This window comes from Phytophthora cinnamomi, assembly GCF_018691715.1.
Source record: "Phytophthora cinnamomi strain GKB4 chromosome Unknown Contig11, whole genome shotgun sequence".
NCBI lineage: Eukaryota > Oomycota > Peronosporomycetes > Peronosporales > Peronosporaceae > Phytophthora > Phytophthora cinnamomi.
This window is the reverse complement of record NW_027150944.1, coordinates 373,070-387,575: the sequence shown is the minus strand read 5'-3', so window position 1 is coordinate 387,575 and position 14,506 is coordinate 373,070. Positions and strand designations below refer to the sequence as shown.

Below are 14,506 nucleotides of genomic sequence, written 5' to 3'. Positions count from 1 at the left end.
GAGGTGGACGCTGGAGGACGCTTTGGGTGAGACGGGTAACTTCAGTGTATTTCGCCAGTTTGTTCGTCGTTTACTTGTTCTTGACGTGCGACGGCGCTACGAGGAAGATGTAGACGTTCTCGGCCGACGTGGTTTTCAGCAGGCCGGGGCGGGAGCTCGCCCGCTTCTTGAGCACGATCAGGTGGCGGAGGTCGTCCACCTGCACAGACACACAGAGGCGTACGTGGTGGTTAACGATGAGAATGAGATCAGTTCAAATGCCATAGCGGGGACTTACAATTGTTGGGTTGAGGTTGAAGTAGTTGTGGCGGATCGCGTGCACATTGTTGTCCATCCAGGTGGTGTCGATGACGTCCATGTCGAGATAGTGGAGCGGAGCGTCTTCATCAGTGTTGCCGCCTCGCGTCGTACCGTAAGGCGCTGACTCGTCGTTGGTAGGGTGCGTCCGACTGCGGTTGTACGCGAACGAAGCCACGCCCGGGTAGTTCGCGCGCTGGTTCACGGCAGCGTATGCCAGGTCCAAATCTTGCGGTGCGGACAGGTTCTTGTTCTGCCAGTTGAGGAACTGCGTGTCGGAGCGTCCGGCCACGTCGTCTTCTTCGGGGTCGCGATGGATCATGTGTCCACGTCGACCGAGCGAGTAGTTTAGCGGTCCCGTGACCGACTTCTTCGAGAGATACTCCAGGTAAAACAGCGCGCCGTCCAAGCTGTCCGCATACAGCGTGATGTGGCTACAGAAATGCCGGGCGCGGTCGTATCCTCCACCGTATTTGACGAAATCGTTTCGATCATAGTCGGGGTTGCAAAACGTTAGCGTGGAAAGCTCCAGTTTTCTCGTTGCAGCACCCACGTTGGCGTGGCTCCCCGTAGGCTGAAGCACAGGGCACAAAGTGCAGCTCGTTAGATTGGCTCTAGCCGCAAAATGAGCACGAGCGCATAAGGACACGTACCAAAAAGACCTCTTCAAAAAGTCCCTTGTTCAGGGTGCTGAAGAACACACGTGCTCCCATCGAGTGTGCGATAACGTTCAGCTTCGTGTATCCCGCATCAATCAGGCTTTTCAAAAACAGAATGAAGTCGTCCGCAGTGCGTTCACTCTCACTGCCAACTTGTTTCGCTACACAAAACAAACAAACGAGAAAAATAAAACAGTGGTGAGGTTAGCCAAATAAACCGTATACCCAAGCAAAATGAAGCGCTCACCTTGGAAATATGCGAGCACACCACCACTGGGCCAGCTGAACACAAACGGATGAATATACGACGGGAAATCTCCAAGTGCAAGCAGCTGCGCTAGACGGTTCATGCCGTAGTCCAAAGAACAGTTGTAGCCGTGCAGCAGTACGAGTGCTTCTTTTCCGTCATCAGCATCGCCGCTAGGCAGATCCAGGACAGGGGCAGATTCTTCACGGTAAAGATGCCTCCGCTGAACACGCTCTCGATGCGGCTGTCTGTGTACAGCTTCCTCCTCCTTGTGGTTGAAAACAACGCCATCCGTGGGGGTCCGCAGTGCTGGAAGGCATTCTGCTGCGCTCTGGGGACTCTCATCCACGTACGACGGCGTCAAATGTGACACTGTAGGCAAGTACTTGAAAAATCCGCCTGACACCGAGCACTCCACACTAGCGACACCCCAGTTCAACCCGTTGTCCGAGTGCTTCGGGAAGAAGAAAATCTCCGTCGGGCCCTTCTCTCCGCGGTTATGGCAAAACCCAATACGAATATTCACAAACGAGTAGCCGCTTCCGTACTCAAAACTGCGGAATGGGCCAACAGGGACGCCGTCCTCCCATTGACCCGTCAGCCGTTCCCCATGATACGCTGTGTCTGTCCACATACCGAAGCCGTGCGGCTGCCCCTGTGCATTCAAACCACCGCAGTACTTGATCACATTGCGCTTTCGCGTGTAGAAGCGCGCTTTCGAGCGGTACGTGATGGAGTTCGTTTCCACTCCGGGCTTGATGTTCCACCATTCCACCAAATTGAACTTCTGGTGCAGTACCAGCCACGGGTACGCGTAGTGCGTGAACCAGTACGCGAACACCGTGATGATCTCGACCGAAATCAACACTATAATCATCACATGGCGCACTTGGCGGTCCGTGTCCGTCACCTCGTCATCGTCGATCCAGAAGAGCACGTACAAGTTGTTCGTGATCGCATACGTCAGCAGCTCAGCGATGATGATCCAGTAGATGATCCACCGCACGATCAGCGCCAGCTTCACCAGGATATACAGGCTCAGCACGATAATGGCGAAGTAGAACGCTCCGTCCGACACCGACGCCTTGGTGTCCGTGCTGTCTGCAGAACGCCACAGCCATCAGCAAATAGCCGCCACTAGCAGCCTAGCAGGAGACCGTAGCGCACCTGAGTCGTTGGCGGCAAGCACGGCGAACACGATGATGACGTAGATGACGATGAGCCACGTCACGAGCTGCGTCACGAACGAGTACTTCTGGTACACGCCCCGGTAGCGGCGCTGCAGGCGGCGGCCCGTCATGAACCCGAAGGACCTGCGGCCAACAGAGCAGCAGCGTCAGTGTGAGTGAAGGTCCTCAGTCTCTCTTTATGTCTCTCTCTAGCGCCCAACGGACTGGTGGAAGTCGAACTGCTCGGGTCCGTCCTGCGCGTCGGCGGCCAGCAGCGGCGGCTCCTCCTCGTGCGTGGGCAGCTGCGACGGGCTGCGGTAGCTGCTGAGCGCCACCTCGTTGGCCATGAGGCTGGCGTCCATGGCGGCGGAGCGAAGCGGCGTGCTCTCAGTGGCTGCTGCGGCGGCGGCAGTGGGCGATTGCAAGTGTGGTGCCGCAGCTGGCCACATGTGCTGTCGTTATTGCCCGATGCAAATCGGTGTGTGTCACCCACAGAACAACTGATTCTGACCTTGCAGCAACTTAGCGCCGGATATTCGGACACCGTCAGGACATGTCGCATAATGGAGCTGCGTCTTGGGATTTAGGGCAGGAATTAATGCTGATCATTCGCGCTGAGTGATTATGAGCCCAAGCTCGTCGAGCGTCCAGCAATCCGGCTTGCCTTGTCCTCCATGGGCACTGCCGTCGACAACGTTGCAGTTTGGTTCGACGCGACCTCGGCAATACTGCAGCAGTGGGTCGGTGGCTTTCGGGCTCTGCCAAATTGAACACCGTTGATGCTCGTCGTTTTCCGACGTAAGTGGAGTTTTACCACGAAGCATGGCGCTGCAAATTGCAGGCTGCAACCGTGTCACTAAGACTTCTGCATTTCTCCATGCACGATCTAAAACGTGGCAACTAACGGATCAACCTTTTCAGGAGCGCGCTTCTTGACAGGCAGTGCGCGGCCGGCTTACGTTTGGGCCATCCTGCAGATAGATAATTTGGGCGACAGCGCTTCTCTGCGAGAGATCGATTGCGGCACGCTTGAAAGCAGCCTGCTTGTTGGAGTGCTCGTAGAGACCATCTATGAGAAGAGCGTCCTCAAGCGTCCATTTCGCCAGCCAAGTCGGCACCGCAGATTGAAGCGATAACTTCACCCCCACCCCTATACTTACTTATACTAGTACATAACAACGCGGGGCCATTTCAACTTTCGAGCAGCTCCGTTATCATTTGTCATGGCGCCTCGAGCCGCTGGGGCCACTGCACCGCCGAGCGCCGCGACGCTGGTGCTGACGAACCGCGCGCTGTTCCGCCTGGTCATGGACTTCGTGGACGGCGTGCCGGGCCGCGTCGTGTCGCTGGCCGAGGACTTCCAGCGCGCGCACCGCGGCGTCCCCTGGTCCGCCTCGGGCGCCCTGCCGCGCGCCGCCATCCAGCGCGGGGACGTGGACACGCTGCGCCACCTGCGGCGGCTGTCGACCTTCAGGCGGTTCCAGGCGCGGCCGGAGCTGGCGCTCGACGGGGCCACGCGCTGCGCCGTCCAGTCCGGCCAGCTGCAGGTGCTCCAGTACCTGGCGGCCACGGGGATGCTGCTCGGCGACAGCGACAGCGCCGAGAGCCTCGCCGCCAGCAGCAGGACGGTGGGGGCCACGCTGCTGGGCTGGGCCGTCCGCTACTCGGAGACGCTCAGGTCGCCGCTCAAGCTGGAGATCGTGCAGTGGGTGGCGAACAAGTACTCGCGCTCGGCGCTGAGGGACGTGAAGGCCGAGGACTTGAGTCGCGCCGGCGTCCCCGTGCTGCGGTTCCTGGCGGAGCGGAGGCTGGCAACGAGCGGGCTGGAGGACCCAAGGCTCGTGGACCTCGTGGCCACGATGGGCAAGATGCAGACGCTGAGGCTCTTGGAGGAAGGCGGCGCGGCGACGTGCACGGCGGACGCGATGGATGGCGCGGCGGCGAACGGACACTTGGAGATTGTGCGGTATCTGCACGCGCAGAGGACGGAGGGCTGCACGGTGGCGGCCATGGACGGAGCTGCCCGCAATGGACACATGGAGGTGGTGCAGTTCTTGCATTCGCAGAGAGCGGAGGGGTGCACCGCTGCTGCTATGGATGGAGCTGCGCGCAATGGACACCTCGACATGGTGCAGTTCTTGCATGCGAACCGGACGGAGGGGTGTACGACTGCTGCGATGGACGGCGCTGCTGCCGGAGGGTTTCTGGAGCTCGTGCGCTTCTTGCACGAGCACCGAAGGGAAGGATGCACGACGAAGGCCATGAATGGAGCGGCCCGCAGCGGCCATTTGGACGTGGTGAAGTTCTTGCATCTTCGTCGCAGCGAAGGCTGCACCACAGATGCTATGGACGGCGCTGCTCTGGTTGGGCGTCTGCCAGTGATTAGATTTTTGCACGAAAACCGAAAGGAAGGGTGCACCACGAGAGCAGTTGATGGCGCTGCGTGGCGAGGACACCTCGATGTTGTAAAGTACCTGATGACCCACCGCTCGGAAGGCTGCACCACGAAAGCTATGGATACTGCCTGTCAAAATGGCTACCTGGAGATTGTGCGCTTCCTCCATGATCAACGGGCTGTAACGTGCACGACCGCAGCCATGGACAGCGCTGCTAGTGGCGGTCACTTGGAGATCGTGCGCTTTTTACAGGAAAATCGCGTGGAAGGTTGCACGAAGGACGCGATGACAAACGCAGCGATCAACGGACACACAGATGTGGTGCTATTCCTCGGGGAGCACCGACACGAAGGTCCGCACGAGTTCGCTCTCGAGCGTACTGCCGCACAGGGACACGTAGACTGCGTAGATGCGTTAATTCGTTGCTCGATGTGCGGCTGCCTTTTTGAAGCTCGCCGCGTTGCGCTTCAAGCCGGCCATACTCGCGTAGCCGCCTTATTATCAGCGTGGATGAACCCAGCAATCCGCTTCTGTTCATCGCAAAACTATCACGTGCGCTCAGGCCCTCGATGGTGTCAGCGGCCATCACAGCAGATAAAACGGATCGAAGCAGCTCCGATCAAGGCCCCCACCATCGTGAAAATAGAGAAATCATCAAGCGCAGAGAAGCCATCGAATGTAGAGAAGCCCTCAGGCTGGTTTTGGTGGTTCCGATGGCTGTAGCAACGTAAAATCGATATAACACGTACATATTGTAGATTTCTGAGGCTTCAAAAGAGCCCGAACCAGCGGTGCCTGTTCTCGTTGATGCCCGCTTCATGTTTGCTTTCCTGGTGGACGAGGAATCGTGCTACATCCTTGTGGCCTGCCTTTAGTGCGCACTGACGCGCCTCCGCAAATTGCCATACTCCACTACCAAGAGGTGGTCGTGCAAGTTGACAAAGAGCTTCGACACAACGCAGGTGCCCTGCCGATGCCGCCATCGCCAATGTACGTTCCTCTGGACGTGTCAGTTGATTCAGAGCAAGATACGTCACCACCTCATGATACCCGTTCAGCGCTGCGCCATGCATAGCACGTGCCGTGCACCCTTCACTTCGGTTCTCATGAAGAAACTGCACAATCTCCAAGTGTCCGTGCACAGCGGCCGTGTCCACCACTAGCGACGAGAAGGCCGTGCTTCCATGCTCGTGCAGCCAGCGAATTGCTCGAACGTTGCCCAGCCCCGCTGCACGGCACACTTCGACCTCCGTGACCGCCTGAACCGATTCGTGCGGACCATCCACTGCACTGTGCAGCCACTCCATCAGCTCGGTGTTGTCGAAATAGCTGGTCACCGCCACCCCCAGCAGCCTCCGCTCGTCCGACAGTGTCGGGGACTTGTCCCGCGTGGCATACAGCCACTTCAAAAGTTGTAAACTATTGCACTCGATGGCACAACGGCGCACCCCGCTGAATTGCATTTGCGGCAGCTTTTGCAAATTGGGGTTCTGCGTGGCTCTGAGCAGCAGCTCCAGCATCTTCTGGTCGCGTCGTCGGATGGCGAATTGAGGTAGTTTTCCACGGAAGCTGCCGAGTTTGGTGAGACCCTGGAGACTGGCATCGACTTGGCCGACCAGGTAGGGCAGACCTCCCTGGAAGCTCGTGATGAGCCGCAATAACCCGGCATCAGTCAATACAGCGAACGCAGCGTCCGGATGCGTAGTCGACATTGTCATTTGGCGAGACGTTTGCTGCTGGAAAAATGCGCACCATATTTTTCATGGAAGGTGTGTACTGCACACGAAAGTCTCCGTTGAAATCAACTTCAACATGCACTGATTGGCAAAATGTTTGTTTGCTAGAATAATAAGAAATTTAGAGAGCTATCTAACTAGTTGGTACACGTGCTGCTTGATTCACGCGGACTCTAATCCCCCACCAGCGTGGGTCTTGCCGTCATCAGGGCCAACACAACCGGGTGCGGGTCCAATGGGCTCGGTCAGTTTTCCGCTGTTTTTCCTGCCGCCGCTGCCTGACACACTACCTTTGCCACCACTGCCATCAGGCTCGATGAATTCCACGAGATACGTGTCCATCATGGGGACGTTCGTGAAGTTGATCTTGCGGTGGAACGTGCAGCGGATGTCGATCATGTCCTTCACCACCTCCTGGACGATGGGGCTCACGAGGATTTTCTCCGGGACGCCGTTGGATTCGAGCTCATTGGCGGTGAGTGCGTCGGGTCCCCACATGTCGTAGCGGAGTGTCGTAGTACCGATCACGCCGCCGATGATGCTTCCGACGTGGATTCCGATTCGCATCTGCAGTCGCTCGCCTGTGTTCGGATCCTGCACCTTACGCACCTCCTTGTGCATATCGCGCGCCATCACCAGCAGATCGTGGATGTGGTTGCGTAGGTGCATTTGGTGTTTGTGCTTCAGCGTACTCCGTCGCAACAAGTGAGACCGTAATTTGGCACCGGAACCTCGCGGGTTGCCGTCACCCCCTACGATCTCACTTTTACGCTCTAATGGTAGCACGCGGTTGCTCGACAATCGTGCCAAGGTTGACGCTATACCCGCCGGAATGCCAGTGCTAGTCGGTGCGACCGACATGCTTGCATCTGCGATCGACATGTCGGCGGTGCTGGCGGAACTTGTGACCAAGCCAGGGCCCAGACTCATATCCACGTACGGAAGGCCCGACACGATCACGTACGCGTCGCCGATCGTTTGCATCTTAAACACGCCGTGTTTTTCGGTCAGCTTGTCGAAAGCACAGAATAGTGATGCAAGGATATTCACGACTTGCGCTGTGGCAGCTTGCGACGCAATTGAGGTGAAGCCCTTGATGTCGGAGAAGAGGATACCCACTTGCTGATGCTGATCACACACCATTTCTCCCTCTTTCAGCCTCATAACCACAGCGGCTGGCAGCATTTGGTACAGTAGTCGGTCAGCGTTCATCGTCTCGAGCTGCGTTCGAGTCTTGAGCCAGATCTGTCGCCGCGTGAAGAATTCCACGCTCTGTGACGCGATAATGTTAGCCACGACCGAGAAGTACGTGAGAACAACTGGGTAGCCTGTTTTGAACTTGGAGTTAAACTTTGCGGCGTCCTGGTGATACGACTGAAGCGATACCATTGTGGTTATGGACACCATCACCAGCGCCAAGCCATTGAACACCACTACGTGCCGGTACAAAATCGATCGCCCATTGGAGACAACAAACATCGCCAGCACCGTATCCAAACACAAATTCACGTATCTTGGAGAGGTGTCGATGTCTGCCTTGTAGTTGTGACCCCAAAGCAGCGCCTCAGTGATCGTAAATACGAACAACCCAATGAGGTAGAATCCAAGCAGCACATTGCGGAGTTTGACTTCCGAGTAGAAAACGAACTCGTCACGCACACGACGCGCGACCAGTATCGCCACAATAGCAAATGGACTCCGGATGAACAGCAAAATGACGTACATCGTCGCTGAGATTTCCTTTTGCGGCGCATTAGAACTGACAACGGAGAAGATTTCCACCAGCAGATCACGCATGCAAGTAAACGATGCGTACACTGCCAGAGCGAGGAGTGTGGTGCGCGCGCCTTCGACACGATCCGAAAGAGTGCTTTCAAGATACTTGTTCTCCATCTCCTCGTCTCGGAAGCACATATTCACCAACCGGATCTCCGTCAACATGTGCTGCTCGACACTTTCACTCGTATCGTTTCTTCCGAACGATGTCAAGTCAGGTGGTGTGCCGAGCAGCATGCGGATTGGATCGTACTTCTTCCATCGCTGTCTAGCAGAGTGCAATATCCTGTTTCGTGTCGCGACCAAGAAGTCCTGCTCGAACGCCCGGCGGACATTAACCACCGACTGCGACATAAGGACAGAGTCACGTTTTGTACTGAATTCGAGTTGTCCAAGACATGCCATTTGAGCCACATCTGTAAGCGGTCCGCCTACCAGATAGGTAGTCATACTTCCCTTGCCTTTCACGTCAATCTGCCGTTCTTCGAAGGTGAAATGCCCTGCGAGCTTCTTGTACGTGACTTGAGAAATTTGACAACGCCCCGTGATGCCAGTGGATTGCATACGTGATGCTGTGTTAACTGTGTCACCGAATAGCGAGAACTGCTGCTTCTTCATGCCCACTAGTCCACTGACAACGCGACCAGAATGGACTCCAATTCGCAGTTTTATGCCGTTGCCATTTGAAGCTCGACATTTTTCAAGGCAGGCTAGCATATCCAATGCCATGGACACAGCGCGCAGTGCTGCCTCTCGCCCCTGGTCTTTGCCTTGCAAACCAGCGCACGCCATGTATGTCTTGCCGACAGTTTCCATCTTGCGAACGCCGTGCTTCTGGCAGATTTGGTCAAAAAGCGAGTACACTCTATCGAGAAGAGAGACCACCTCTGTGGGGCTGAACCGGTTTACGAAGGATGCAAAGTCGGCGATGTCACAAAAGAGGATCGTTACATCTTGTTCGTCTTCGCTGATCGAAGTGTCTCCCTTCTGCATACGTTGGACGACGTGTTCAGGGAGCATGTTCTTCAGGATTTGAGTCGACCTCTTCTGTTCGATGAGTAATGAACGACTCTGGAGGAAGTCTCGTCGCATGGTAATCTGGAGCGAGTAGCACGCGTAAGATCCAAAGGTGATGACAAGCACCAAGTAGAGGGCAAAGAGCATGAGATCGGATACATCAACGGCGTCCTCGAAGTCAAGCGAGTGTAGTCTGTCTGCCAGCATATAAAATGCGAAGTTGTAAATCGACAACATCAGCGCGTAGAGAAATTTGACACGGATGACCACGAAGAGACCGACTGGGTAGAGCGCTGCAGCGAATTTGCCTGTGTCTGATATTGTCAAGGTAAGTGCCATGCCGACCATGCAGTACGGCAGCAGGATGGAGAGTTGATAGTTTTGTACAAAGAATCTTGTGCGGGCGAAGCGCACGAAGAGTAAGTCGCACACGAAGTAGCCCACGCGAATCCAAATAAAGTTAGTTTCACGCTCCCAATACACCTCGTAAACTGCGTAGAGGGGGATCATAAACGCCATGACCTTGAGACACAGGACGACACGACTCCGCTCACGGAATGCAAATGTAAATTCATACTCCTCCTCCAGACGTTGGTGCTCCTCACCCATAAACTCAAGGGTAAGAGGGTGGACTGGGGGTTGCACTCGCAACGCTCGAGAGCTGTGCGAATCATCTTCCTGACTGAGAGGGTCGGGGTGTCCGATTTCCTGAGCGAGCTCCCGTTGTATCGAGACGAGCTGCTTCGATAGTTCATCGTGCTCTGTGGGAAGATCAAAATCACGGAACTGTTGGCTCCACTCGCCTTCGAGAAGGGTCGGTATCAGCTCCCCCTTTTCCGACCGAGCACTTCCTCCTATTGTTACCCCACCACTGCCACCAGCGTAGCTTCCCTCGTCTGAGCGGCCAGACGAACTATAGATCAGCTTCGCTGCTCGAACGTTGTCGATGGATCCATCAGCATTACGGACAGGCAGAGTAGGAAGGTCACCCAGTCCACTGTCAATCTCGAGAATAATATCGTTGCTTGATGGCAAGTACATCTTCCTCAAGTACATGATGGTCAAGTCGAAGCAAATGCATGTCACTGATGTGAAAAATAGGAGGACCCAAAACAGCATTTCCGAGAAAAGGATCTGCGCGAGACCTGAGAAATCGCGAAATACGTCGAAAGTGGGGAACATTCGATAGGCTTGCGAGTACGCAGCGACGAACAAAACGTACACGACAAACCCTCCAAACAAGGAAATGTAATGTGCTCGAGTCCAGCGATACAAGCACTGCATGTGAAGTGACGCCTTAAGAGTTACGGTGATAATGAGAGCGCCGTAGACTGCAGTTCCATCAGGGAAGAGACCGTTCGCATGACTGTATCTGGACGATACCATACCCATCGCATTTTTAACGAAAATAAAGACCAGTAGCGAGTGAAACAGTGCATTCAGAATCCAGAAGGTCAGCCCTCGTATACTCAACTCACTTTTTCTCAGAGAACTTCGGTATACAAAGGGAAAACGCATTACGGCGCTATCTCGTATGTCCTCATCGGTGATTCCAAGTACGAAAATGGGCAGTAGCGTATACAACACGTTCCAACCAACCATCAAGTATGACTCGTACAAGGTTTGGCCCGAGTACCCGTTGAAAAATGAGTAGAGGAACAGCGTCATAATTAGCGCCATATTCTTGTAGAATGAGAACAAAATGACCCGCGCTACGCGGCGGTGATTCCAGCGACCATGCACGAGTAAAAGTCGAGACAAGTCCCGGAAGGTGACAATAGCGAAATCTGCAGCGCGTACAGCCTGCATTCCTTCATGCCCGTAAATGCCAATGCCAACGTGTGCTTCCTGGATCATACTGACATCGTTGCCTCCATCCCCTACTGCCAACGTGAGTGGAGTACCTGGTGCAGATTTCATCAAACTCACCACCTGAGCCTTCTGCATGGGGCTCAAGCGACAGGCAACTACTGTTCTGCATTGAGAAGCGAGTTCGAGGAACAACTCGTGTGCCAATTGAGCACCACTGTTGACATCCGTTATCGAGGAGCGGGTTGTTCCAGGTCTTGAGCTTGAACGATGTCGTGAATTCTGCACCATCTGAGCGGCTTGGAAAGGAAGGTTTCCCAGCGATTTTGAGGACATCGAACCGCTCAACCGCCCCCCTTGAGCATCTCGCTCGCTTCGTAATAAATCCGAGGTAGCACTGGGATGGAAAGTAGGGTCCGAATGGCTCGTATTACTCGAATGAGGAGCCACTTGGTTCGAATTGACGAATGAAATTTGCGTTTTGACTGCACTCGACGTCAATGCATCTACTAGGAGATGCTCGAGCGCCTCACCGTTAATCACCAACGAAATGTCTTGCGAGGCCACGCCTGGAACCCAAACGCCTTCTCTTTTCAATTTCCGGCGAGCTTTTGCTATTTCGTCAAGGCAGTCTTGCTTAGTTTTCCCCTTGATAATTATTATCTTGCTCTTGGGGCCGATGAGTCCACACATATGAGCTACAGATATTGCGGTTTCATCTTTGTCGCCTGTAAGCATCCAGATATTTATTCCACCGAGAGACAATTGAGAAATGCACTCTCGAACGCCATCCTGAAGTAAATCCTCGACCCCAGTAGCGCCTAAAAGTCTAGTAGATTTCTCAATTTGTTTGGCCACTTCAACACACAGTTGCTCGCGGTTGGTTAACGCCTTCTTTGCCGCGTCGAAATCACATTTCCACTCCAGATACTCCGTCATTGACAGCGTGCGATAGCCGAAAAGCAGCGTACGCAGCGCCATCGCTGCAAAGTAGTGAACGTGCAGTGCCAGTTTGCTAATATCCTGATCCTTGCAAGCGTTACCAAACATAACGGTGTCAGCCCCTTTGGAGAACACAATGATCTCGTGATCTTCTGAGTCAGAGTCACAGCTCAATCCGTCGAGTTCACTTTCCAAAGAATGTTCCAATTCCCCCAGACTATCTTGAACTCGTGCAAGTTTTAGGTCTTGACGCCTCCCCTCGGATTCATCCCGGCTCAGCTTCTTGACCACTACGGACATACATTTTCGTGTACTGTCAAACTCGTTCAAGGCCAGGAGCTGGTACGATTCAGACTTGCCGAACAAACGAATGTGAATAATATCACCGTCTCGCCGTTCGTAAACACAATCGAATTCCAAGGCAGCGTTGAGCAATGCAACTTCATCAGGTGAGGAGCCAAAAAATTTCCGGTCCCCCTTGAGGGAGGGGAAGGCATCCGATGCCTCCCCAGTTGCATGGTTACTTGTGAAAGAGTTGACACCGCTGTGGCGCCGACTTTCTGCTCGCATACTTCCATCTGCGCTCTCACTCCGAGTGCGCCCGGTGGCACTTCGAGCATCACCAGACTGGTCTGCAGTCGCTGCATTCTCTTCCACTGCGACTGAGGCTGAATGGCAAAGTAACAGGCACCGGAAAAATGGGCGTGCAAGCTCAACAGCATGCATCTCTTTGCCAGAAAAACGGGAAGGGTCTCTCACGAACTTGATCATCTGCGTGTACGATCGAACATCCTTTTCTGTCACCGATACATGTTTCGACTTACGTCTTCCATCCCCATCTCGGCTGGCACTACCCCCTCGCACTGCCGATGCTGAACCAAGCTTGATCATCATGTCGCTGCCACCAGAAAGATCTTCACTACCAGCTTGGGCCGCCCGACGAAGATGCATGTTGGACCCATCAAAGATAATACCGCCAATACTGCAAACTTTAAAGAGCATTTGATTCTTCGTCAACGTCCCCGTTTTATCGCTGAAGATGTACTTGATCTGGCCTAGATCTTCATTCACGTTTGACGTGCGCGCCGTCACACCACGACCCGTGACCGAGCAATACATCTTCGGGTCATTCTCGATTCGCCTAGCTTGATACCACTTCACAACCTCCAAACTAATATACAGCGAAATCGGCACCATGTTGTTGTAGAGAATCAAATACGTGACCCACGCCTCAAAAAAGTATGCCGGATGAAACTTATCAATATAGGGAAATGCAGCGGCGTAACCTGGTTTGTCGTGTACTTTTATAGCGAATAGCACTGCCTGGACGGAGCTGAAACAGCAGACACCGAAAAGTACCGAGAAGATGAGGAAGATACAGCGGTTTGCAATACGATCCAGACGACTGAACTTTGATGGAATACTTTTCATGTTTTGAACGAGCTTGGTATCGTTGCCCCCGCCAACGACAACACCAACAACCCACTTGGTATTGCAAAGCTTCATTCCACGCAAGAGCACATTTTCAACCGTGATGGGAATTTCCTCCGCATTTGGAGTTAAGCCTTGGCCTTCCTGTTCCTTTACAGTTCGCGACGGCATCGTCGCCAGCGGAGGCTCACCGGCTGCCTGCATTTTCGAGTGGGAAATTCGCATCACGCCGTCAAAGCTGTACAACCTTTTGTTTGGTGCTTCGCAAAGGATTTCACCATGGACAGCGTCAGCAAAGTCTTTCGGGGCACGAGGAACGATTTGATTCCATTTTACACAGTGACGAACTTTGAGATTGGACTCTCCGTCAAGACTCGAAGTTTCGCACATTGCCTCGCCATTGTCTTGGCTCGAAAACAAGATAACAATATCAGCAGGTACCTGTTCTTGATCGTGGATTTTGACTAGGTGACCAACCCGTAAATTTTTCCAGAAGATTGCCTGAAAGTCGCCGAGCTGGAGAGTGCGAGAAAACTCATCTGCCGCCTTGTTCTTGCCCCCACCTGCATCCAGCTCTCCGTTCATCGTCTCAACCTTGCCGTGGTTCACAATCCAGTCTTGCTGATGCCTTGCTCTGTCCTCAATACCCTCCTTGATCATCGTTGCGGTTAATACTAGCATCAAAGGCCCGATAGTCGAGTACTCGTTGGTAGGCGACAAGTTTGTACACAGCTGTAGAAGAGAAATGATGAGGAAGTAGAAATTCGCCACGCGACGGAACTGCTCGAACAGTGACTTTGGCAGGAAATTAAGAGTTGTGTACTTGGACGAGCGCACCGTATTCGTCCAGTACGGGTCTCCGTGGTGATACTTTTGCATATAGGCTGCATACTCCATGGTACGGCTCACATCGTTTACAAAAAGTAAGCGGCTCTTGCCGGGATCCTGTGAGTTCTCGCAACCCTCTCCGCCGCAACCTCCTCCAGAGTGATCACCCACTCTGTTCCGGCGAAACAACCTGCTGAAC

At 54.1% G+C, this 14,506-nt stretch overlaps 4 protein-coding genes across 5 annotated transcripts; 1 reads left to right on the top strand and 3 right to left on the bottom strand.

Moving 5' to 3' along the window:
- Nucleotides 1–70: 70 nt before the first annotated feature.
- On the bottom strand, nt 71–2,734 carry IUM83_18908 (uncharacterized protein; the record flags this gene model as incomplete). 2 transcript variants are annotated; one of them, XM_067943933.1, is made up of 6 exons in its annotated part: nt 71–199; nt 278–871; nt 951–1,117; nt 1,204–2,304; nt 2,371–2,516; nt 2,598–2,734. In XM_067943933.1, the coding sequence occupies 6 exons, from the start codon at nt 2,732–2,734 to the stop codon at nt 71–73; spliced, it is 2,274 nt and encodes a 757-aa protein (XP_067798015.1). The 2 variants fall into 2 exon arrangements, with proteins under 2 accessions (XP_067798015.1, XP_067798016.1); XM_067943932.1 differs by lacking the exon at nt 71–199 and having other exon boundaries at nt 789–871; nt 947–1,117.
- Nucleotides 2,735–3,595: 861 nt separating this feature from the next.
- IUM83_18907 (Ankyrin repeat protein) lies at nt 3,596–4,841 on the top strand (the record flags this gene model as incomplete). The annotated part of the gene is made up of 2 exons (XM_067943931.1): nt 3,596–4,735; nt 4,803–4,841. 2 exons carry the CDS (start codon nt 3,596–3,598, stop codon nt 4,839–4,841), a joined length of 1,179 nt encoding a protein of 392 aa, XP_067798024.1.
- A 697-nt stretch (nt 4,842–5,538) lies between these two features.
- IUM83_18906 (ATP-dependent dethiobiotin synthetase BioD) lies at nt 5,539–6,486 on the bottom strand (the record flags this gene model as incomplete). The annotated part of the gene is made up of 1 exon (XM_067943930.1): nt 5,539–6,486. The coding sequence occupies one exon, from the start codon at nt 6,484–6,486 to the stop codon at nt 5,539–5,541; it is 948 nt and encodes a 315-aa protein (XP_067798017.1).
- A 180-nt stretch (nt 6,487–6,666) lies between these two features.
- Nucleotides 6,667–14,376, bottom strand: IUM83_18905 (Phospholipid-transporting ATPase; the record flags this gene model as incomplete). The annotated part of the gene is made up of 2 exons (XM_067943929.1): nt 6,667–10,382; nt 14,043–14,376. The coding sequence occupies 2 exons, from the start codon at nt 14,374–14,376 to the stop codon at nt 6,667–6,669; spliced, it is 4,050 nt and encodes a 1,349-aa protein (XP_067798026.1).
- Nucleotides 14,377–14,506: the final 130 nt, after the last annotated feature.